This window comes from Juglans microcarpa x Juglans regia, chromosome 2D (assembly GCF_004785595.1).
Source record: "Juglans microcarpa x Juglans regia isolate MS1-56 chromosome 2D, Jm3101_v1.0, whole genome shotgun sequence".
Lineage (NCBI taxonomy): Eukaryota > Viridiplantae > Streptophyta > Magnoliopsida > Fagales > Juglandaceae > Juglans > Juglans microcarpa x Juglans regia.
This window is the reverse complement of record NC_054596.1, coordinates 12048959-12075028: the sequence shown is the minus strand read 5'-3', so window position 1 is coordinate 12075028 and position 26070 is coordinate 12048959. Positions and strand designations below refer to the sequence as shown.

The 26070-nt window shown below is 38.0% G+C and overlaps 1 protein-coding gene across 3 annotated transcripts; it reads left to right on the top strand.

Moving 5' to 3' along the window:
• The first annotated feature begins 402 nt into the window (after positions 1-402).
• LOC121248719 (phosphatidylinositol 4-kinase beta 1-like) lies at positions 403-26040 on the top strand. 3 transcript variants are annotated; one of them, XM_041147263.1, is made up of 16 exons: positions 404-2510; positions 10826-11017; positions 11151-11199; positions 12885-13017; positions 13186-13705; positions 15266-15346; positions 15439-15558; positions 16157-16226; positions 18180-18277; positions 18369-18473; positions 20096-20149; positions 20711-20854; positions 21024-21077; positions 21199-21273; positions 25231-25314; positions 25401-26040. In XM_041147263.1, exons 1-16 carry the CDS (start codon positions 993-995, stop codon positions 25500-25502), a joined length of 3399 nt encoding a protein of 1132 aa, XP_041003197.1. In that variant the 5' UTR covers positions 404-992; the 3' UTR covers positions 25503-26040. The 3 variants fall into 3 exon arrangements, with proteins under 3 accessions (XP_041003198.1, XP_041003199.1, XP_041003197.1); XM_041147264.1 differs by lacking the exon at positions 20096-20149 and having other exon boundaries at positions 403-2510; XM_041147265.1 differs by lacking the exons at positions 18180-18277; positions 18369-18473; positions 20096-20149; ... (3 more) ...; positions 25231-25314; positions 25401-26040 and adding an exon at positions 17595-18172 and having other exon boundaries at positions 403-2510.
• The last annotated feature ends 30 nt before the right edge of the window (positions 26041-26070 follow it).

Genomic DNA, 26070 nt, shown 5'->3' with positions numbered 1-26070 from the left:
ATTTTTTTAAATCTCTACACAAAATAAAATAAATAATTTAACTTTTTTAAATTTCAAAATAAAAATAATATTAAAAAATATATTCTAACAATATTTTATTTAACTTTTTAATTTTAATTTTATCTCATCTTATCTCATCTCAGAAAACAAACGAGTCCTAAAAGTAATATTACACTTATCAAAAACATCCCGAATTTACTTCCGGAATAACATATTTTCTTTTCTTTTATTTTTTTTATATACTTTTTTAATCATTATAAATATTTTTAAAAAAATAAAAAAATTTATAATATCATTAAAAAATATTTTCTTAATTCCTAAAAAAAAAAAAAAACTTCTTTCGGGAGGTTTAACATTTCTCAATCTTTAAAAAGAATGGATCTTAATTGAAATTGAAACCATATATTACCTCACTTTCTTCTCTCTCTCTCTCCAACAACAAAGACGTCGACGACCGCCACCACCGCTACCAGAGGAGCTGCGGAGCGACGTCTTTTGCAACGAGGAAGATCCATTTTTGCATTCGCATCTCTTCTCGTATTATACTTGCAGAATCTGATCCCGTTCACTCTGCGTAAGCACAATTCGATCCCTCTCACTTTCTTCGAGTCCAAATTTTCTCGCATATTCTCCTTAAAAATTCCAGATCATTTCCGCAATATAAATCGTCTCTTCCTCTTTGTTTTTCCGAGAAACGGCCAGAATATTCATATCCTCGTTATTTCTGCTTTGGAATTTTGGTTCTCTGGTCAGGAACTGTGAATATATCAAGGGCTTGACAGCGGACGTTTGGATTGCATCACTGTGGAGTTGTGTATTAATATTGGTGGGGGATTAGGGTTTCCCCGAAGGTTTAAGAAATTTCAAGGGTTTATAGTGGAGCAGTGAAATGCTAGATTTCATGAGTTGGTTCTGACGAGTGTTTATTTGGCTGTAAGGTAATTAGGATTCGGGGATTGAGGTGGTTAGGATATCTGATGGAAGATTAAGATATGGTGCGGCTTCTTGGACTGACTCGAGGGCAATCGGATGAGTTGCCTCGCGAGATCACCTCGCGGATCAACCGGGCGAGTGATACCGGTGAGAATGGGTGGCTCATTCGTTTCTTCGACTCTGCGTTCTTCTGTGAGTGGATCGCCGTCAGCTATTTGTACAAGCATGATCACTCTGGGGTACGGGACTACCTCTGTAATCGAATGTACACTCTACCCTTACCGGGTATTGAGAGCTATTTGTTTCAGATTTGTTACATGATGGTGCACAAGCCGAGCCCTTCTTTGGATAAGTTTGTCATTGATATGTGCTCAAAATCGCTGAAGATAGCTCTGAAGGTGCATTGGTTTCTAATGGCTGAGATTGAGGATTCAGATGATAATGAAGGGATTAACAGGATTCAAGAGAAGTGCCAAATTGCAGCGACTTTGATGGGTGAGTGGCTTCCTTTGAAACAGCCTCAAACTGTGCCGTCGACCCCTGGTAGCAAGAACCTGGTTTTTAATAAGCTACTATCATCAAAACAGCGGCTGTTGTCACTTACATCTTCACCGCCATTCCAGAAGTCTTTGTCATTCTCGCCTTCTCCAGCAAACAATTTGCAGCAGGATGTTAGCCAGTTACCTTCTGAGGAGAACAGCATCTTAAAGAAATTTATTCCAAGTCCAAAGTTGCTATTTAGGAAGTCAACAGAGAAAGATGATGATGGCTCGGAGAAGGATGGGTTCTTTAAGAGGCTTTTGAGGGACAATAGAGGTGATGATGAGGCAGGTTCAAAGGTTCGAGATATGTTTCTTTTCAGGAAGTCAATGGAGAAAGATGATGATGATTCTGAAAAGGATGGGTTCTTTAAGAGGCTTTTGAGGGACAGTCGAGGTGAGGATGAGGAATTGACGGCAAGCTCAGAGAGTCTTTTTAAGAGGTTATTTCGTGATAGCAAGAGTGGGTCTGAGGATAAATTAGTGGAAGATGATGAAAAAGAAGGTTTCTTTCGTAAGCTTTTCAAAGAAAAGTTTGACAACAAGAAGGATGGGAATGAAAGGAAGGAAGATGAAGATATTATCGACTCTGAAGCAAAATGTTCCAAATCTGTTGAAGATGATGAAAAAGAGGGGTTCTTTCGGAAATTATTTAGAGATAAATCTGATGACAAGAAAAATGAAGATATTGTTAACTTTGGAGAGAAAAGTTCCAAATCTGTAGAAGATGATGAAAAGGAGGGGTTCTTCCGGAAATTCTTCAAAGATAAGTTTGAGGACAAGAAAGATGCAAATGATAAAACTGATGAGGGGTGCACCAATTGTGAGGAAGAAGAGGCTTCTGACTTTTCATTGTTACGCAGAGTGTTTCGTGTGCACCCCGAAGATTCCAAAATTACCGTTGCTAATGAAAACAACAATGGTGGTAGCTTGCTTGAAAGTAGTCCGGGAACTGAGAGTTTTTTCCGTAAATTGTTTAGGGATCGTGACCGTTCAGTGGAAGACTCAGAGCTGTTTGGTTCAAAGAAGCACAAAGAGGTTTGTTTAGAATTGGTTTACTCTCTATGTTTTATATGTTAATATGAAAGCATGACCTTATGTAACACCCCCTTCCCGTAGGTTAGGAGTGTTACATGCTTTCGTAACTATTACCGGTAAAGAGACCCAAAATATTAAATATACCCAATTTATCGAAAATAAATTTCCAAAGAAAAACATAACAAAAAATATAATCTCATAGCAAGAAAATTTAAAACTGATATTTTAGTGAAAAAACACTTATTAACTAAGCCTGAAAATCCCTTGACACATGATCTATGCCTTGCCGTTAGCTCGTCAACACTATATTCTTTACCTGGACATTTTAAAAACATAGGGCTTTTTTGAAAGCCTGCGTACTTAATACATATACTAACATAAATATGTAACATGTACTCATTAAACTTGTCTTTCCCTTTCTTTAATGGCTAGCACACCTTAACCCCCGCAGCAAGGATGTGCACTGGTTGCACTGCTTGTTGCCACAAGGGAAACAACTTATCATAACATACTATGGTGGACTATGCTTAGGTCCATGGCTTGTACATTTTCCCATAATTGCATTAGTACCATGCATCTCTTATGGCGATTCTTCAAGCTTCTTTCATAACTTGTCTCTTACCTTTCTTACCATGATGTGTGTAGAACACATAATGACACAGCTTATTGTAATCTAAATATAAACATATCATGATGCATGTATTTTTGATAGGTGTGTATCATGATGCATGTAAAAGGGAGAATAACAAACTTATCATAACATACTACGATGGACCACGCTTAGGTCCATGGCTTGCACATTTTCCCATAACTGCATTGCACATTTTCAGAATGCTATTCGTCTGAAATTATATTGAAATTGGAAGATAATACATGTTTTCCATTCAAGTTTTATAAGATTCTATACTTCTAAAATGTCATCTTAACATTTGATTGCTAACATTCTTAATACAAAATGTGCGTTGATATCAAAGTCTTTAATTCATGAAGAATTCTGAAATTATACTTCCTCTATTGCTTTTAGTGTTTACGAGCCTTTATGATCCCATTTACTAGAGTATTTGAACATGCTTTAATTTTTTGGATGACTCCATTTGGTAGCTACATCGATGCAGGACAAAAAGCTCCAATGCACTTTAAAACCATATCTAATGCAGTATCTTCAGGAATTCAGCAATATAGTTAGGTTTCTTGATGGAATCCTGGTCTGGGTTTAATAAAACAATGATTGGGATTAAGTAGGTATGGAAAAAAATTTGATCTCGGTGGCTTTTTTTTATCTGCAAACAAGTTTTTATTGATAAAAAAAGTGGGCAAGTGCCCATGTATACGAAACATATACAAGAGCAATGCCTAAGCATGCTAGTTTAGTGATACAAGGAATTCATGAAAGGTCATGACATGAAAATCAATTATAATCGACCAAAGGAGTGAAGTATTGAAAAATAAGTTTATAAGCTCATCCATTGACCTCTCTTGATCTTCAAAACTTCTTTCATTTCTCTCTTGCCAAATGTACCATCGTAAGCATATTGGGACCATCTTACATATTGATGCAATCTGAGAGTTGCCTCGAACTATCCAAGAAGCAAGGAGGTCATTTACCCTTCGGCATCACCCAAGCTAGTCCCAACCAATCAAAGACTTCATTCCATAAAGTCATGGGAATCTCACAATGAAGTAGTAGATGGTTAGTGGACTCTCCGCTCTTCTTACACATACAACACCAATCCATTACTATGATTTGACGTTTCCTCAAGTTGTCTAGAGTGAGTAGCTTCCGCAAAGAAGCCGTCCATACAAAAAATGCTACCTTTAGAGATGTCTTTGTCATCCAAATGCTCTTTCATGGGAATTGATTTGTGTTGTGCGTGGACATGGCTTGGTAGAAAGAGCGGACTGTGAATATCCCTTTTTTAGAGGGCACCAAAAAATCTTGTCTTCCACTCCCCCCGACAAATGGGTGGAATACACAATGTCAAAGAATGCCAAAAAAATATCAATTTTCCAATTTTGTGCATCTCTAAGGAATGTAACATTTCCTTGGGGAATATCATTGGAGATGAATGAGGTCAGTAATCGAGGCTTCTTTCATTCTTGATAAACTATAAACGTGTGGATAAGTTTCCTTGAATGCCCTATCGCCGTACCATACATCGTGCCAAAACTTGACCTTGGATCCATTACCCATTTTAAAGCAGGTATTTCTTGCATATATATCCCAACCTCTTCTTATATCCTTCCACAACCTCACTCCATAAGACCCACTCACCTCATTAGAACACCATTCTACCCATGGTTCCCCATGTTTCAATTCAATGATGATTCTCCCCAAGGCCTCCCCAGTCATAGTGATATCTCCATAACCATTTGCCAAGCAAGGCTTTGTCGAAAGATTTTAAGTTCCAAATACCCAATCCTTCTCCTTTAATGGGAGAGCATATTGTGGCTCATTTCACCAAGTGAAATTTAAACCCCTCCCCTCCCCTCCCCTTTTGGAAGCCATGTTTGTCACAATAGAGAAACTCCATTGATCTTGGTGGCTTTAGAGCTACTAAAATTAGGATTCAAGGTTGTAGGATTTTCTAGCACTGGTTGTTGAAACAAAAGGTTAAAAGAAAAAGAATATAGTCTAGGGAATCATCTAGGCTTCTTCTTAAACAATCACTCTAGGGATCCAACGCTTAAAAGGGTTGCTGAAATAGTTTTTTGTAAGTAGGCTGCTGAAACTTATATTCAAGTATTCTCTGAATTTCGACCAAATGATAAAAGATTTTTATATGGTTACTAATCAATTATTTCCTACAAAAACAAAGACTCCTAAATAATAAAGCGAAGTAATTAAAAAAAAAAATTAGACCAAGTAACCTGTTAAAAAATAAATTTTAGACCAAGTAGGAAGCTAGAAAAAATTGGGAGAAGTCATTAAAACTTATGAAAATTTAAATCTCATGGGTCTTTGGCAGAGCCCTTTCCAGACAAAAATATTATTTTTTTCAGCCTCTTGTACGCCATGAGGTTGAGGGCTCAAGGAACTGATAAGATGTGGTGGGTACCTGCTAGGAAAGGTATATTTTCTATTCGTTCCTACTATAAGACCCTTACAAACCCGTAGAGCTATCATTTTCCTTGCAAAAGCATTTGGAGAAATAAGGTGCCTTTAAAGGCGGTATTTTTTGCTTGGACGACTTCTTTGGGCAAGATCTTGACTATGGACAACTTATGGAAATGTTGGGTCATTGTTGTTGACTGGTGCTGTATGTGCAGAAAGAATGGTGAGACTGTGGAGCATCTGCTACTCCATTGTGAGGTTGCCAGGCGTTACGAATGATGTCTTTAGAAGATTAGAACTAGCCTGCGTTATGCCTCTACTGTGGTCGAGCTTCTGGCCAGCTGGACAAATATTGGTGGTATTCCACAATTCACAGCTATGTGGAAGAGGGTTCCTATTTGTATTTTATGGTGCATATGGTTTACTTATCAAAAAAAGAAAAAAAATTATGGTGCATATGGAAGGAATGGTTGGAATTTTGAAGGTAGGGAGCACTCACTGGAGGATATTAGATTGTTATTTGTTATACTTTATTTGTATGGCCTAAAGCTGTTGATTTCAATGGTCTAAATTTTCCTGATTTTCTTGTTTTTATTTCTTCCTCTTAACTAGGTGTTACCTCTTGTGTACTCCCTTTGTATTTGGGCTATGCCTATTCTTATTAATATAAACTTTTGCTTATATATAACTCTCTTTGGTATTTGGCTCAGCCCACTCCAGCAAAATCTGGATTGGTAGACCACCCATGCTTCAATAAAGCTTAAATAAATTCTAGAATATGTGGAGGTATTCGAGGAAGGAGTAGGTACTTAAAATTTGAGAATATGTGGTTAAAACAAAAGGTTTTGTGGAAAGGGTCAGGCAATGATGGTCCTCCTATCAGATCCATGGCACCCCTAGTTTCATTTTTTACTGGTAAATTGAAAGCTTTAAAAAAAGACTTCAAGCTATGGAATGCTCTATCTTTTGGAGATATAGGCAACCGCAAGAAGTCCCTATTAGAGGAGCTGCATGTGGTAGAGAGGGCAGAGGAGGGTCGGGCTTTTTCTATGGAGAAACTATCTCGGAAGACACAGTTAGTTTCAGAATTAGAGAGGGTTACCTTATTGGAGGAGATTTCATGGCGGCAAAAATCTCGAGCATTGTAGTTGAAAGGAGATTGAAGTACAAAGTTTTTCCATTAGTGGCCAACTCCCATAGGAGAACTAATACCATTGAGATGTTGAACATAGATGGAGCTGTTTGCACAGAGGTTTCTGTGATTAAAGAGCATGTTGAACATAGATGGAGAGCATGTTTTATCAAACATCTACTTACTGAGCATGTGGTGTGGAGGCCAAAGCTTGATGGGTTAGCCTTTGAGACCATTGAGCGGCAGAATGTTTCTTGGTTGGAGAGGCCCTTTGAGGAGATAGAGGTTCGTGGAGTGGTGAGGAAGATGGTCAAAGACAAAACACTTGGTCTAGACAGATTTTCTATGGGCTTCTTCCAATTATGTTGGGATGTAGTGAAGGAGAACTTAATGAAGGTGTTCTAGGAATTCTTCTATGTTGGAAAATTTGAAAAAAGCTTCAATGCCACTTTTATTGCACTTATTCCCAAGAAGATTGGGTCTTTGGATGTTAAGGACTATCGGCCCATCAGTTTTGTAAATGGGGTGTATAAGATTATTTCCAAGGTGCTTGCAAACCGCCTAGGGGAGGTTTTGGGGCGGATCATTACGAAACCCCAAAACGCATTTGTAAGGGGAAGACAAAGATTGGACTTAGTACTCATGGCCAATAGATGTCTAGATACTAGACAATAGATTAAAATCTGGTGATCTGGGTATCTTATGCAAGTTGGATATGAAGAAGGCTTATGATCACGTTAATTGGGACTTCCTACTATACTTGCTTGAGAGGTGTGGATTTGAGGAGAGGGTGCTCTTGGATTAGGTGTTGCATATCGACGACGTGGTTCTCAATTTTGGTGAATTGCAATGCAGTTGGCTTTTTTGACAGCCCTCAAAGTCTAAGGCAGGGGGTCCTTTGTCCCCACTTTTTTATGTCTTTGTCATGGAGGTGTTTAGTAGAATGGTCTTTGCCATGGTTAACAGTGGCTTTGTGGCTGGATTTTCGGTTGGTTACACCAATCAGGATACTCTTAACACTTCTCATTTGTTGTTTGCAGATGATACTTTGATATTTTGTGAGGCAGAACAAAACCAGATTCAGGCGTTACGGGCACTTCTACTTTGCTTCGAAGATGTGTTCGGTTTGAAAGTGAACTTATCCAAGTCAGAGTTGGTTCCAGTTGGTAACATTCTCAACATCCGGTTGCTGGCTAACACCCTTGGATGTAAGGTCTCCTATTTTCCCACGAAATACCTTGGCCTTCTTTTGGGGCCGCTTCCATGGCTAAATCTATATGGGATGAAGTAATTGAGAAGATTGAACATAGATTGGCAGGTTGAAATAGATTGTATTTATCGAAAGGTGGTAGGGTCACCCTAATCAAGAGCACTCTGACCAATTTACCAACTTATTTCTTATCTTTGTTCCCAATTCCGGCAAGTTTGGCAATCCGAATTGAGAAACTCTATTGTGATTTCCTTTGAAATGGGTTGGGGGATGAATTCAAATTCCATTTGGTCAAGTGGGTTACGGTATACTCTCCAATCTCTTCTAGTGGGCAGAAATCTGAGAATCGGGCTCTTCTTAGGAAATGATTGTGGTGGTATAATATGGAAAGGGAAGCTTTGTGGGAGTTGGTTATTGACGACTTCAAGTATGGAGGTTTGTAGGGGGGAGTGGAGCACTAGGGAGGTACGTGAGGTTTATGGAGTGGGAGTCTGGAAGCACATCAGACAAGGTTAGGGAGTTTTTGCTCACCACACTAAAATTGTGACGGGAGACGGATCTAGAATAAAATTCTGGTATGACTTATGGTCTGTAGATAAAGCCCTTGAGGGCACATTCCCTACACTTTTCAGGATTACATGTGAGAAAGAAGCATCAATGGCTGACCTCATGGAGATGTCTAGTGGCTTTGTCCAATGGAATGTGAGTTTTATTAAGGCGGCCCACGATTGGGAAGTTGGTAGCTTTTTGGATTTTTTTAGACTCTTGTACTCCATGAAGCCGAGTATTCAAGGAACTGACAGTTTGTGGTGGGTACCAGCTAGAAAAGGTACATTTTCTGTTCGTTCCTTGTATAAGTCCCTCATACATCCATAAGTCCCTCACACATTCGCAGAACAATCACTTTCCATGGAGAAGGATTTGGAGAAATAGGGTGCCTCCCAAGGCGGTATTTTTTTGTGTGGACAACTTCTTTGGGTAAGACTTTGACGATGGATAATTTATAGAAATGCAGGGTGATTATAGTGGACTAGTGTTGTATGTGCAAAAAAAGTGGTGAGACTATTGATCATCTTTCATTGCATTGTGAGATTGCTAGAGCATTATGGGATGACATCGTCAGATGGTTAGAGCTAGCCTAGGTTATGCTTGCTATCGTGGTTGAGCTTTTAGCTAGTTGGACGAACCTGGGCGGTCTTCCACAAATCATAGCTGTGCGGAAGATGGTTCCTATTTGTATTTTATGATGCCTACAGAATGAATGAAATGATCTGACTTTTGAAAACAGGAGCGCTCATTGGAGGAGATTAGATTACTATTTGTTAAAACTTTATTTCTATGGGCTGAAGCTGTAGATTTCGATGGCCTAGACTTTCATGCCTTTCTTGTTTCTATTTCTTCCTCCTAAATAGGTATTACTTTTTGTATACCCCTTGTGTACTTAGGCTATGCCTATTCTCATTAATACAATTGTTTACTTATATTAAAAAAAAAAACTGAACCAAAAACTCCCTAATGTAAAGAAACTAGGAGTTTTTTTACCTCTTCCCCCTCTCTTAATAGGCATATTCGTAGTATACTCCCTGTGTACCATGATAATGCCTATGCTCTTTTTTTTTAAAAAAAAAAATTTATTATCAATAAAGTTTGTCTTATTCTTTTTTGAAAAAATAAGTTTTCTTTTCAAGGAGTTTCTTGTTGTTTGCATCACTTGTAGCTGTGTTTTGTTGTGAAAATTGCAGTTTTTAGCTCTTAGCCTTCCATTTGCCATAGAAGCACCGTTGCTTGTAGATAATTGGTGTTTTTGGCATAGGCACATTGACTCTCAAAGGACATGTCTTAGATTTGCAACTTGAAATATGAGAATGCTTCCACTTATCATCAAAAGTAAATATGGGAATGCATCCAAGTGGAGTGGCTGAGTTGGAAGAGTTGATGTTATGGGGGAGTTTTTTTAGTTTGTCTACAAGAAAAGTTGTGCATTTCATAACGTAGTATGGATTTTGATACAAAATCCACTACATTGAGAAAAAAACTATGGGAATGTAATTTATCAAAACAAAAAAAGATAACTATGTGAATGTAATGGGGATGGTAGCAAGTGAAAAAAGTAAGTTGTAGGTATTTCTAGAAAAGGATATGGTCTATGGAATAAGGTAATATACTCTTTAGACCCACAAACTACCTTTCCGATTTGCACACCTTATTTCGAGTTCTAATAAAAGCCACTTTGCCTGAATGAAATGGTATTGCTAGACTTGGAGATTTGAGTTCAATAAATAGATTGCTGAATCTAGAGGACAATCCATTCACTTGTCAGGAGTTGGTTTTGGCTTGCCTGTACATATCCTGAACAATTTTTTTTATTGGCACCGGGTGTCCGGAACAGCGTCCCGATTAATACTGAGGGCGCACAAGCCCTCGGCAAGGAGTTTCCCTCAAACATATCCTGAACAATTAATGAACAGGTTCTCTAATATGTGTATATAGAATATCAATAGCAATGCAGTAAGCATCTAAGTAAGGTCTGTTTTAGGATTCCACTTGAATTATCATCCCCTGCATGATGTTTGTCTGTTAGCTTGCTCTCTATAGCAACCCCCTCAATCCACTTGTTCTGCTGTGCCCTATTATTCAATGGACTAAATCTGAGATGTTTCACCAATTATATTTACAAATTAGTTTCTTTCCCTTGAATTTAATTGATACATAAAAAATGATGAGGTTTTTGATATAGTGACATCTTCTCTGATTTAGTATGTAGAAAGAACCATAGGTTGATCCAAGATATGACCATGCCACAGTAGATCCACTATTCTTTAAAAGATGAGATGAAAAAAGGAAAATGTATATTGAACATCTGTTAACATGCAAATGTCTCATATTTTCTATGCTAATTCACCATGCTCTTTATTTGGCAGAAGTATCCTGGTTCACCAAAGCAACGGAGTGAAAAGTCAAATGCAAAGCCCCCACTTCCAAATGACACTGCATCCCAGTTTCGAAAAGGGGCATATCATGAGTCATTGGACTTCGTGCAGTCATTATGTGAAACATCATATGGCTTGGTTGATGTATTTCCAGTTGAAGATCGCAAAAGTGCTCTTTGTGAGGTTTATTATTATCTTTTTATGCTTTCTCCAGCTTAGTTTATGATAGCGCTCTATGATACATATATACTTAGACATATGTTGCTTGAGTTTTTTCCTGATGCATTTGTTGTGTTTGTCATTCATATGTTTCCAGTCTCTCGCAGAGATCAATTTGCATGTGGCTCAGGCTCAAAATAATGGAGGTACTTCTTTAATCATTGTGGACTTAAGTAGATGAATGCTCATCTTGGGCACAGTGCTTTCGATTATTTATTTATTTATTATTATTATTATTTTGTAATGCTTCAACACGTTGCTTAGGTTTTTCTGGAACACTGCAGTATGTTTCTGAAGGTGTGTTTTTGTAATGTGAAGATTGCAAGAACTTCAACTTTTGAAAATTAGAATACGACCTTATGAAAAATGTGTTCTGTATATCTTATATTTTTTCTCCATTATATTTCTCAAAAATGTTCGGAATGTGCATTTGGAAACAAGTCTAAGGATTTCTGAAAGGGGTATTACCAGGAGGTTTGTTTATTCTTATAGAAGAACATGCAGAAGTTTACATTATGTTTGTGGAATGTAACAATTGGCCTTCTCCAGATTGACAGATAATGTTTCTGCAAGGAGAATAGCTTTCTCAGGTTGATTTTTCTGGCTGGATATTTCTATTCAACTCCTCAATGCTATTTAACAGAAAGAGAAAAGTTTTGGTACCCCATACTAACTGATAAAGGTGGGTGGTGTATGGGATCCCACATTGCTTGGGAAGGTGAAGTTATTGTTCTTTATAATGGTTCCAATGGTGCTCCAATTGTGTCATTGATTAGTCCTTTTAGAGTATAGGCCCATATGTGGCTTGGGCATCCCTTGGGGTTTTACAAATGGTATTAGAGCCTATTCTAACCAGAAATGTGGGACTCGAGCCGTGCCATCTACAACGGACTATCCCAATGAGGACGTCGGGAACTTAAGGGGAAGAGATTGTGATAGCCCATACTGACTGATAGGGGTAGGTGGTGTATGAGATCCCACATTGGTTGGCATGAAGAAGTTCTTGCTCTTTATAATATTTGCAATGAGACTTCATTTGTATTATTGACTAGTCCTTTTGGAATATAGGCCAAGTTGTGATTTGGGCATCCCTTGGGGTGTTACAAATTCATTTAAATATGTATGTGCACCTTTTGTTTTGTATATGTGGTGTTTTGGTTGACGTGAGCAACTCCTCGTTTTCCAATGTCATATGTGAACTTTCATCTTCTCAAGATGCATTACTATTCTTTTGTCCTTTCCTTTGATGTGAAGGTTTTTGTTTTCACTTTCTTTCCCCTCTCTTTTGCTGCTGCTTCTTCACTTTATCTCTCTCCCCTCCCTCCTAATTGTAATAGACTGATAAATTTTGACTGGTTGTACTAATATTAGCTTTAACTTGAAATTGTGGGATCTAAAACATGGTCTAGTGCATGATGCTATTGTTTTCTTTTGAATGAGGTCATTGATGTAAATGTGAAATTTTGTCAAGGTGAGGCTTGCCAACAGGTTTTGGCCTGTAGAAAATTGTGAGTTGTTTCTTGTTTTCTTCATGATCTATTAGGTTTGGTATGCTATTCAAATTAATATCAAAGAGGAGTTATTTAGACACTGGTTGTTCTGGTCCCTGGATATCCTTTTCCACTTCTTGTAATTGGCTTTTATGCCGTTTTACCCTGTAATTTGTGTAGCCTTGTTGATATATATTTTGTATTATCTGGGTTATTCATTTTATGATATTGCTACATTGTCTTTGAATAATGCAGATTATATGTTTTAGGAGTTTGTTTTTAAATGGTAAGGGAATTTTGCCACGTTCTATTATTTGAATAATTCCGATTCTTTGTTTTAGGAGTTTGCTTCCCAATGGGAAAAGGGATGTATCGTGTGGTTCATATACCTGAAGATGAAGCCGTTCTTTTGAATTCGAGGGAAAAGGCACCCTATCTGATCTGTGTCGAAGTTTTGAAAAGTGAAACGCCAAGGTAATTAATGAATTACATTATTCAAATGAGGGACGGTTGTTCCTAGTTGTTATAGTAATTGAAACAAGTACCATCAAATGAGATGATTTTAACCTTTTGTTTTCTGCAAATGAAAGGACTCAACTGATTCATTTTTTTTTTTTGCCTTTCTATAAAAACTTGTTTTAGCACTACTAAGGATGCGTACGGTGCACAAAAGCTTTCTAGAGGAGGAATTCCTCTGGCAAATGGAGACGCATTATTGCCAAAGCCCCCTCCTTGGGCTTGTCCATTGTGGACTGCCCAGGAGGTTTATCGTAATAGTAATGACCGAATGTCAAGTTCAACTGCTCAAGCAATTGACCAGGCAATGACACACATTTCAGAGGCAAAAATGAATATTGTCAATGTGAATCTTTCCGTGGAGAAGCAATTTCCCAGCCATACTGAGAGTATTGAGCACAGTAGCATCCATTGTGGTAGTCTGCTGTCTGCTCCAGCTTCTGGCGGTGTTATGTCCTGGAGTTATCAAGGTGGCGAATGTTTGAACCACACGTCAAGAGCAGCACATATTTGTGATTTGGAGTGGGTACGGGTAGTTCTGACAGTAGATTCAGGGGTTAGAATGGAAGACATTGAGGATCAAGGCCCACCACATCGGAAGGAACACCGCCGTGTTCCAAGTACAGTAGCTATAGAAGCAGTAAAGGTGCGTTGTCAGGGGATTTATGTTTTGATGCTGTTGTTGCCATTATTGTTTTTAACACAAGGACAAATTATTGATCCCCACTGCTTACATTTTTATGGTAGCAATCTCCTCGCTAGAGGAGCTTATTGGGGAGGAGGGTGAAAGGGCCCTTCACCCTGTTCATGGTACTTATGCCTCGCAGCTAGCTTTCTTTCCAACTTTGCTGCATTAGTTGTTATCTTTCTAGCATGACTTCGACTTATCAAGATGTCTGTCAGTTAACGTGTACTTGGGGCACTCCTTGCTTTTTTGTCTTTTTACTTTTTAGTGAGTTTGTAATTGCAAATGAAAGTTAGCCTTTTAGTTGATTTTTGTTTATTCCCATTCCGTTCTTCCAATGAGTGGCTCTTATGTTAGTTCATTTGTCACTGTTGAGTATAGCCTTTTTTTAAGATTTTCTTCCCTGGCCACTAGATGAATGATTACCAATTGCTTTTATCCTAATTGTTAAAAAAATGGTGGGACCAAGGGTCACTTAATAAAAATTGTGGGACTAAGGCCAGGACTTCTGTGGCTATTAGGATAGGGATCTCAGGTTCTGTGGTTAAAGTTTCCAGGCTTGGGAAACAATCTCCTGTGCGTATTTTATGGGAAAGTAAAGAGTACAAAATCTTGGCTGAATTTTATAGGTTTGAAAACAGTATGAAAATTCCTTTAACGATTATGGTCTGGGCGCTCTTTAGCTACATGTATTTTTTCCCCAAAGCATTCCTGGGTGTATTTTTTTTTTCAGGCATGGGAAACAATCTCCTGTGTGTATTTTATGGGAAAGTAAAAGAGTACAAAATCTTGGCTGAATTTTATAGGTTTGAAAACAGAATGAAAATTCCTTTAACGGATTATGGTCTGGGCGCTCTTTAGCTACACGTATTTTTCCCCCAAAGCATTCCTTTGTGTATTCTTTTTTCTTCCCCTAAGCATTCAGCCTGGTGTATCAGTACGCTGATGATTCATGGATGATGTGTGGGGCTCCTATTTTTAAGTTCTAAAGGCTCGGATATGTTTTTTTCAGACCATCTCTACATGCTTTCTTAATAGGCCAAAGTTTCATGTGTGACTTAAAAAGATCCAAATTTGCATCAATTGCAGTCTGGTTTGTTGTGTAGATGGATCTTTTTATTTTATGTGGTCACCATGGAGACTTAAACGAGTCCTGATTAGGTGGAAGTCAATATCTTGTAGACATATCCTGTGTTCATAGACTATGCCTAATGCTTTCATTAATCAAATTGTTGAATACTTATCAAAAAACAAATATTGGACAAAAACATTGAGCGGTATGACTGTGCGCTAGTATGTTGTTTCTGGAAAACGGCTGCCTTTTTGCAGTACAGAAAGGAACTATATTGTGAGTGACCAACCTATTCTTCTTGCCATAGCTGGACTAAAGTAGAAGTTAACAAACATGAATGGGAAAAATTGAAGGGCCAGTACCTGGAATGATGGTTTTCTCTGCAGATTACCTTTTTCATTCATATTTTTTTTTTTCAGACTTTGTTGATGGACTTTAACTTTCTGTAGGCCGCTGCTGCAAAAGGAGAAGCACCTCCTGGGCTCCCTCTGAAGGGCGCTGGTCAAGATTCAACAGATGCACAATCAAGGGTGAAAATTCATTGAAAATTGAAATTTGTGGACTTTTGATTTAGTGTGGTGGTGGAGAATATTATACTGAGAGAGTTCTAATTTCTCAACAGGTCAACGGTGGTTCACCCAAGGCCAGTGATGCCTTATCTGGTGAACTTTGGGAGGTAAAGAAAGAAAGGATACGCAGAGATTCGGTGTATGGAAATTTAGCTGGTTGGGATTTGCGCTCTGTAAGTAATATATATGTCAATGTTTTGTTTTGATGACTGTAGTTACATTGAGCAATGTGAACTAGATAGCTGATAAACATTGTAGGCTATTTTGGCAGCGAGTGGGATGCCTAAGATATGAATTTGTGCAAAAATTAACTAGAAAAAGATGTCCATCTGACAATTCCTTTCTGATTGTAGGGTTCAACCTTAGGCTCATCAACATAGAGTTCCTTCACGTATCATGTTTATTACCTGGTTGATGTGAATGAGATTGCAAACTTTAATGATGGTATCCTGTTTCCTGTTGGATTTTGATTAGTTGGAACAATTATGATACTACTACCCCATGTTAAACTAATGTATCTAAAATGACGGCCCCCTGTTCATGTGTTTGATACTTGCTTTGTTTAGCATTAATGATTAGAATTGGGGACTGTTGACTGTGTGGTAAGGCTATGTATTTTGGCCTTGTCATTTATTCTTGAGGATTTGTGCTGTCTGATTGTCTTTGTTACTGTAGAGCTGGCATGTATTTGCATATGTTGAATGTCCTGTGGCAGGTCTTAGAACACATTTGACGTTAATGACATTTCTCATTTTCTTGCTTTTCTGTTAGGTTATTGTGAAGAGTGGTGATGATTGTAGGCAAGAACATCTTGCCGTGCAACTTATCTCTCACTTTTATGGTAGGTGCCCTTTTGTAATTGTTATGATTTTGTTTCATGTAATGTAGTTCCTTATCATCTTCAAAAGCTGTGTGAAACCGTGAATAATTATGATCTCCAAGTAGTATCCTCTTGATGTAGTTTGTCTTGTTTGATTGAGGATTTTGAATAGGATGATGAAACATTTTCTGACCCATTTGTCTGGGTACTTATAAAAGAAAATGTAATGTTGTTCCTTGTTTTGTTCCATGGTACCATCTTTGTCCAGTTGATTCACTTAGAGAATGTTCTCATTCTTTATATCTGTCTTTTATAGTTTCTCAATCTTTTCTTTAGCGAGGAATAAGATGAACTGTTTAGATATGGAGGTGGATGTTGTTTCTTCCAATCAAATTAAATTTAGTGTTAAAACAGAGGAAAATTGGATCATTTTTCTTCAATTTAGCTTTCAATAATGACTAGAAAATTGTAGCGCTCTCTATCCTGTTTTAAAAGCAACATTGCGGAGTTTATGGAGAGTGAATGCTCCTTTGAGAGTGGCATTTCTAGTGTGGACTGCATCATTGGGGAAGATATTGATGTTGGATAACTTGAGGAAGCAGAATGCCATTGTGCTTGGTTTGTACTGTATGTGTAAGAAGAGTGGGGAGTCCATTGCTCGCTATCTTCTTCATTATGAGGTAGTGAGAGATTTATGGATTTTTCTCTTCAAGTTGTTTGGGAAAAAAGTTAGAATGCCTAGGAGAGTGAGAGTTTTGAGTGAGTTAGGGAAGAAAGAAAGGACATGATTACATTGTGGAAAGAGGTTGGATCCTTTATGTTAAATGTGGTGAATTTAGATTGAGCATAGTGCACATACCTTTGAAGATGCAGTAAAGCTGAAAAAGATTGTTCTCAACTCCACGCATGGATTGCAGCACATAATAGTTTGCTTTTTTTACCTCATTTTTTCTTATTTTTTGAATTGTTCTATTTTTTTCTCCTTAATAGGAGATCTCATATATTTTTTCGTGTTCTAGGGTTGCACCCCTTCACCCCTCTGTGCTTTTCTAATGAGATTATATTACTCATAAACAAAATGTGTGCATGGTATGTGCTATTTATGTAATGAATCTCTTCTGAAGTGAATGTATGTCTATTCTGCTTTTCGTCTCTTCTCACATTTTTTTTTTCTAGACTGTAGATTAATAGCAGTTACTTTCACTGTAAGAGAAAATGTATCCAGGTTTATGATTGTTCTAAAACGTGGTGACTGAAATACTCTAATGAATGAAGCAGTATGTTTTAGTTTATTGACTGGTGTTGTCTGTTCAATAAGAGTAAGGAAATGATCAATCACCTTTTGCTTTGTTGTGTGGTATCTCTTGTTTTATGGTATTCTATTTTCAGGATGTTTGGGTTACATTGGGTCATGCTAAGGCCAAATCGGTAATCTTCATGGTGCAACCTTATGAAAAATGATTGTCATGTTCGGTGTGGTGCATTTGGAGGGAAAGAAATGTTTGGAGTTTCAAGGATCATGAGAGGATGATGGGGGATCTTAGGGCTTTTGTCTTTTGACTCTTTATCTTGAATGTTCATGGTTGTACTATTTCTAGTTTTTAGGAGTCTAGTCTGTGTACGTGGATGGCACCCCCATAGCTTTCTAATGAAATTATTAGATTATGAAAAAATATGTAGTATATCTATCTGCAGTAGTGAGTGAATGATTTTACTATTACTTGAGGGCATTTCTAAGCCCTTTTTATCTTGTTTCTTGTAAGCAACTATTCATCTTTGATTGTGACTAAATGCACTCAAAACTGCACTTGCCTTTCTCCTGTTCTCAAGTGGCACAGTAAGCAAAGAGAGGAAATTAATAAAAACTCATATGATCCAGTGTCTTATACAGCCAATGCTCATTCATTTCAAGAAACTGGTTTTCTCATATCTTTTTTCCTGTGAAAGCCTGTCATAATTGGATTTTGATGCCAGATATATTCCAAGAAGCTGGTCTCCCTCTCTGGTTGCGGCCTTATGAAGTTCTTGTTACTTCTTCATACACAGCTCTGATTGAAACAATTCCAGATACAGTAATATTATGTGAACTTATGCTTTTTAATCGAATTGGCATTTTAAGCTCCTGCCTATCTCCTGATTAATGTTTTTTTTTTAATGTTTTAGGCTTCACTTCATTCTATAAAAAGTAGGTATCCCAACGTTTCAAGTTTACAGGAGTTTTTCATTGCTAAGTATGAAGAAAACTCCCCAAGTTTTAAGCTTGCTCAGGTAATTCACATTTACAATCAGTGCAGCTATCTTTCAGATGCTATTATCCTTTGTGAGTCTACTCATTCCCATGTATTTCCAGAAAAACCATGGGGGAATACAACACTATTAATTGCATTTTTTATTTTTCGAGAAAACAAAGCTCAGATGGAAATAGGTCCTGATATTGCATTAAACAAAGTCCCCACCCCATCCCTTCACTATTTTTCAGAAGTGTTTTTTAAAATTTTTATTTTCAATAGAGGTAGTTATTTACAATAGAGAGAGAGAGTAGTTGAAAGTGGATGGAGAAAGTGCAGTGGTTATGAGAATTTGAATTCTTTTCAAACTTTCAATTACAAAAATAATTAAGTAAATTTATAAGTAAAAACTTATTTCTTTTAAGAAGCTAGTTGTTGAAGGCAGTTTTAGAAATATTTTTGGGGAAAATGCACATGACGTCTTCAAACTACCATGCCATTGCAATCACCACCCTAAACTATCAGTTTTGGCAATTAATCTCCCCCGGCGCCCACACCGGAAAAAAAAAAAAACAACCAAAAAATCTCAATTTACCCATTTTCTGTAAAAAGTCCAAGCTACGCCTAACAGTTTTTAAAATGTACTTATAACTTTTGTTTTAAAATTTTAAATGACAATATAATCCTATTAAATTAAAAAGAAAGGCGACACAAAGGAGTGTTTTTATTTTTTTCGATTTTTTGAATTTTTGATGAAGGGTATTTGTGTCAATTTCTACATTAGAGGTATATTGAAATATTTTGGTTATTTAGGGGTGTAAGTGTCTAAATTTATAGTTTAAGGGGTGATTGCAAATTGGGTGGCAGTTTGAGGGAGTTACCTTTATTTTTCCCAAATTTTTGTAGAGTTTTCATTTAAAGGCCACTTGTGGGGCTCTCTTTATTAGTAGTTAGGGCATGAGTATGTATACAGACACGAATGTGTATGTCTATTTATGTTATTCAATTGAGTATATGTAAAACATGTTTCCTTTCCAGTGTTGTTTTTGTTGGAAGGCTGGAAATGGAGATATAAGGAGTGTTGGAGTATTTTAGACTGGAGATATATGTATGCAGAAACGTATGTGTATGTCTATTTATGTTTATTCAATTGAGTATATGTAAAACGCATTTCCTTTCCAGTGTTGTTTTTATTGGAAGGCTGGAAATGGAGATATAAGGAGTGTTGGAGTATTTTAGAATGGGGCACTTGATGATGTCTTTGTTATGGAGAAGTAGAGGAATAGCTCTATTGTAAGGGTGACTGGGTCTTGTCAAAAATATTTTTTCATGAGACTTTTATTCTGCATGTTTTGATGAAATCTTCCATGCTTCCGTCCAGTATTAGAATTTCCTTGTTGAACGTATCAAACCTTAGGTGAATATTTTGGTTCTTCGTTTTAGTTTTTGTTCCTCTTTTTATAACTCTAATGCACTTGGTTGCACTCATTTTTTTTTTTTTTTGGTGTTTTGCTTTATTTTTTATGCTTGTTCAAAAAGAGAGAATTGAGGGTTTCTAGAAACACTTATCTTTGGATGAGTTTTTCTGTTGTACTTTCACTTGATTAATTTAATTTTCTTGTTATATAGTTTTTTGGTTTTACTTTTTTGTTCTTTCTGCAGAGAAATTTTGTTGAAAGTATGGCTGGATATTCCCTTGTATGCTACCTTCTGCAGGTATGGTTTCTCAACCCCCCCCCCCCCCCCCCCAAAAAAAAAAAAAATACCCCAACATAAATAGGATACTAATTTGGGATCTGTTATGTTGGTCTCTTCTGAGTTTTGAACTTGTCTCTTTTAAGTTCATGTGGTTTAATTTTCAAAGCATTAGGAGGGTAAACTACCTGATGATGCTTACAAAGGGGAAATTTGGACTGAAGTAGGAACATGAATTACTTTCTAGGTTCCAAAGCGTCCAAGAAATCAAAGACTTGTGATTTCATCAATTACATAAGAAAACACCCTGTACAGTCACTCGAATGAGGCTATATGTCATATCTCTGTCACGTGTTTATGTTTTTTGGTTGTATGTCTGGGTAAGTTATACTTATTTGATTTGAATTAGCATGTAATTGCGTCTATATACAACCTATTTGACTTTGCGCTTTATGCAGTTATGTATCCATCCTCTTCTTTGAAATGTATCTGGTGTGGCAAAGTAAAGCGTCTTCTATAGCATATTCCAGATTGTGGTTTGTTTCATACCTGCTTCTCATCAGATGGTTTAATTTTTTCCAGGTGAAGGATCGACACAATGGGAACCTCTTATTGGATGAAGAAGGTCATATCATACATATTGACTTTGGCTTCATGCTTTCCAATTCACCTGGTGGCGTCAATTTTGAGAGTGCACCTTTCAAATTAACCCGTGAACTTCTTGAGGTATGGCAGCAATGTTGTGAGATTCACATTCTTTCTTCTTTTACTTTTTCTTTCTCTCTTTTGCTATGTTAATTGTAACAAGATATGTTGGGTTACTTATTTAGCATCTTGATCTTTTATAGACTTAGATTTTAACCGTAAAGTGATTGGAATGTTGTGATTGTTCTAGGTCATGGATTCTGATGCTGAGGGAGTTCCAAGCGAGTTCTTTGATTATTTTAAGGTTCTTTGATTATTTTCTTTTGGTTTGCTTTTGTTCTTTTTTTCCCCTGGTTTTTTACTCTTTGAACTCTTTAGATAGCCTAGGTTAAATTTCACTTACGGGCTTCGCACCTCAAATTCAGGTTTTGTGCATTCAAGGCTTCCTTACATGTCGTAAGCATGCTGAGCGCATTATTCTTCTTGTGGAGATGTTGCAGGTACCAGCTTTTGCTTTTTGATTATTTTAACTCTATAGGTAAAATAAAATGCATGTGCATGAAGAAAGTGTTAGGACCTTCATAATTCCAAGAAGCTCTCCAACACTGCAGCAACACTGAATCATATTGTTGCACCTTGTGTTTTTCTTTTTGATATTGGTGCGAAGAGGAAAAAACTTGGCTCGAAGGCAAGAGGACTTAGCAGACCTACAATAGATGGGTAGCTCAAAAGGGGACAAGTGGGCCTAGGCTCTGAGATTGCTGGACCCAATAGAGGTATAGCATATAGGCAGTTAAATAGGAGGCAAAGAGCAAAGCAAGTGGACTGCGCCTTTGGGCCTCAGCTCGTGGGGAAAAATGGAGGCAAGGCAAGGCTCGGGACCCAACCCTTGTGGAGAATCAGAGAGGGTGGTGATCTAGGGCCCTTTATTGGCAGGAGTTTGGTAACCTCACCAGAAAAAGCTCTGACAGTTTCGTGACAGGCTGAGGAACCCTAAACGGTGGCCCAGAGGGTGACGGTGACGGTGGGGAAGTCAACAACAGCTGTCTCTAAAAGGGCTTCGGACATTTCCCTACCACCGAGCATTGGATCTCAGATGCATCACAGCCAGACAACGCCCGTTGAGAAGGAGCGAAGTGGTTGCCATTGACTCTCCGATGGTATCCCTTCCGGCAAAGGCCCTATAGAATACGAAGGTGGACTGAGACCTGTATTCAGTGACTGGAAGTGACGAAGGAGTCGTTGAAGGGCCTTCCCGGATTCTAATTTCGATGTAGGCCTTCTTTGAATGGGAGTGCAGGAATACCTTCGCAAAGGAGGAGATGGGGATGCCGTTGGATTTGCAGTGGGCTACTAGGGATGGGGAGCCCATACCCCTACATTGTAAGTTGCCAGGTGAGTCTAGTGTTTCTGACTGGGTTCTACATAAGGTGAAGGAAATTCAACATTGTGTGGGGATGGAGTGCGAGGGTTTTGAGGAACAATTTATGGCTTTGCTTTGCTTACTGCCATTGAAATTGGTCATGCTTAGCTCTAGAAGTCAGATTCCAATAAAAAGAGGGAGCTAACGAGACTAACGTGGTTTCTTAATTATGAGGGCATCTCAAGCTGAGAAAGATCCAAAGAGAAGGGGCTAACATCTTCTTTATGAAGCCCAAAATTGTTTTTTGGAATGTTTGAGGGCTCAACGAGGCCAATAAGTGTCTTTGAATAAAAAATTTGCTTCGTGAGTGGAAGGCGGACATCGTATGCTTATAGGAAACTAAGTTGAAATCTATTCCAAGAAGAATTGTTTGAAGTATACGGACTTATCAAAAAAAATTGTTCGAAGTATACGGAGTTGTACATATGTGGATTGGGCTTATCTTGCATTTGATGGGGCTTTGGGAGGTGTTTTAGTTATGTGGAATAGAAAGGTGGTGGAGAAAATGGAGGAATTCATAGGGAGTACACCATGGCATGTTCCTTTAAGGGTGTGGAAGAAAACTTTATGTGGGCTTTTGCTGGTATATACAGGTTGAATTTGGACAGCAACAAAAGACTTTTATGGAAAGAAATAGCTGGAGTACATAGCTGGTGGGACCTACCATGGTGCATAGGTGGTGAATTTAATGTTATAAGGTTCCCAATGGAACATTTAGGAGAAAGTAGGCTGTGACCAGGAGTGGTAGAATTCTCGGAGTGTATTTTTTACTTGTGTTTGGTGGACATCCCTCTCATGGGTGGAGCATTCATGTGGTCCAATAACCATACGTGGTCTAGATTGGACAGATTGAGTCTCATCGGAGTGAGAAACTCATTATCTAGACACATGTCAAAAGAAGTTGCCTTGCCTTTCGGATCATTTTCTTATCTTGCTGGATTGTGGTCGAATCCAAGGAGGGCGTCGGTACTTTAAATGCAAAAATGTGGCTAAAAACTAAATGGAGAAGGCCTACGACCATGTTAGCTGGGAGTTCCTACTTTACTTGCTTGGGAGGTGTGGATTTGGGGAGAGATGCTACTCGTTGATCAAATGGTGCATATCAACGCGAAGTTTTCAGTTTTGGTGAATGATAGTAAAATTGGCTTCTTTAATAGCTCCCGAGACCTAAGACAAGGGAATCTTTTGTCCCCACTCTTTGTCATTGTTATGGAGGTGCTTAGCAGAATGATATCGGCTTTGGTTCACAATGGTTTTATGACTGGATTCTCAGTTGGTGACCTCAATAGGGTACTCTTATCATTTCTCATTTGTTTGCAAATGATGCATTGATATTCTGAGGTAGAACAAAACCAGATTCGGGCACTAATGGCACATTTACTCTGTTTTGAAGCAGCATTAGGTTTGAAAGTGAACTTTGACAAATCAAAGTTGGTGCCAGTTGGTAATGTTCTCAACATCCGACAGCTGGCTAACACTCTTGGATGTAAGGTTTCCTCTCTTCCCATGAATTATCTTGGTCTTCCGTTGGGACCTGCCTCAAGGGCTAAATCAATATGTGATACAATGATTGGGAAGATTTAACATAGATTGCCTGGTTGGAAGGGACTGTATTTGTCGAAAGGTGGCAAGATCACCTTAATCAAAAGTACTTTGTCTAATTTACCAACGTATTTCTTATCTCTTTTCCCAATTCCAACAAGTGTATTGAGAAACTTCACCATGATTACCTTTGGAGTGGCATGGGGGATGACTGCAAATTCCATCTAGTCAAGTGGGATAAGGTATAATCCCCAATTTCTTCTAGTGGGTTGAGAATTAGAAATTTGAAGATTTTCAATCGGGTCTTACTCGGGAAATGGTTGTGGTGATATAATATGGAACTAGAATCCTTGTGGAAGTCGGTGATTGACTGCAAATATGAAGGTTTGTTGGGGAGTTTTTACTCGTCATACTAGACTCATGTTGGGAGATGGCTCTATAATAAAATTCTGGAACGGCTTATGGTGTGGAAATAATGCCCTCAAGGACTCATTCCTTTCAATTTTCCAGTTTGTATGTGAGAAAGAAGCTTTAGTAGCTGGTTTTATGGTGATATCTGGAGATCAAATCCAATGGAACATCAACTTCAGTAGGGCGTTCCAAGATTGAGAAGTTGGCAGCTTTGAGGACTTTTTTTGTATTTTGTATTCCTTGAGACGGAGCATGCAAGGAACTGACATGTTGTGGTGGGTACCCACAGGTAAAGGTACATTTTCGGTTCACTCTTTCTATAAGTCTCTTTCACATTTGCAGAACAATCAATTTCAATGGAGGAGGACTTGGCGTAATAAGACACCTCCCAAAGCAGCATTTTTTGCTTAGACAACTTCTCTGGGTAAGATATTGACAACAACAGATAACTTGCGGAAACGTGGGGTGATCATAGTAGATTGGTGCTGCATGTGCAAGAAATGTGGCAAAACTGTGGATTATCTTCTACTGCATTGTGAGATTGCTAAAGCGTTATGGGATGATGTGTTCCGCAGATTAGAGCTAGCTTGGGTTATGCCTGCCACAATTGTTGCGCTTTTGGCTATTGGACAAATCTAGGAGGTATTCCACAAATCACAGTCGTGTGGAAGATGGTTCATATATGTATTCTGTGGTGCTTATGGTAGGAGCGAAATGACTGGACATTTGAAAACAATGAGCGCTTATTAGAGGAACTTGGATCTCTTTTGTTAGAACTTTATTTCTATGGGTCATAGCTGTAGATTTTAATGGCCTCATCTTTCATGACTTTCTCGTTTCCATTTCTTCTACCTAGATAGATGTTTCCTCTTGTATACCATCTTGTTTACTTGGTCTATGTCTATTCTTATAAATACAATCGTTTCCTTATCAAAAAAATATTTTTAACAAACTCTAGCTTTCACTTCATTTAGTAATTTGTGTGGGGTCATTTGTGCAACGACATGGTTAGTGGATAAAGAATTATAGTGTCTGCTTTGCATGGTTGACTAAAGGTGCTATACTTTTATGTTTGGTTCAGGACTCTGATTTTCCTTGCTTTAAAGGTGGTCCACGGACGATACAGAACCTAAGAAAACGATTCCATTTAAGTTTAACAGAAGAGGTTTGATTTAATCACAAAACCTTTCTCTACTGTACAGCATTTCACTGCTATGGTTTTTATGGTGGTTATTTGTTGTTTTCTCGCAGCAATGTGTCTCTGTGGTGCTTTCCCTAATAAGCAGCAGTTTAGATGCATGGCGGACACGGCAATATGATTATTATCAGAGAGTTTTGAACGGAATATTGTGAAATTGAATCTCCTCTGCTGAATGGTTGTCCCATTCGAGAAGGCAAGCCCAGTTTAGGTGCCCCGATTAAAATTGCATGTCAGTCACCGTGTGATGTAAGGGCATTTGGGTCATTGTGGGATGGCTTCAGAGTTCTCTTGGAGCCCAAAGGATTGTTAACAGCAGCTTTTGGCCTGTTTTTTGCTGGCTGGGAGGAACTTGTAACTGTTTCGTCAGAAATATTTCTCGGGAAGTCTAGCAGGTGCATTTTACTTCAGCAGGGATTTCATTTTTCATTTTACATATTTTCCCCTTTTTGTTTCATGCGATATGAAACTCTTTTGGCCGATGGGCAAATTAGCTTGTTTGGAGGAGATATACAGCCCATCTTAACCATCATGGGGGAGCACACACTGTACAGAGCAACTCCGGTGGAAAGGACAGATCAGAAATGAAATAGCTACAGAATTAAAAAAAAAAAAAAGGCGGTGGAACTACCAAGTTGAAGTGCAGTTGGGGTAGAGGAAATTTCCGGTAATTGTTTATTTATCAAAAAATAAATAAAAATAATAATCCGGTGATTGTGATAT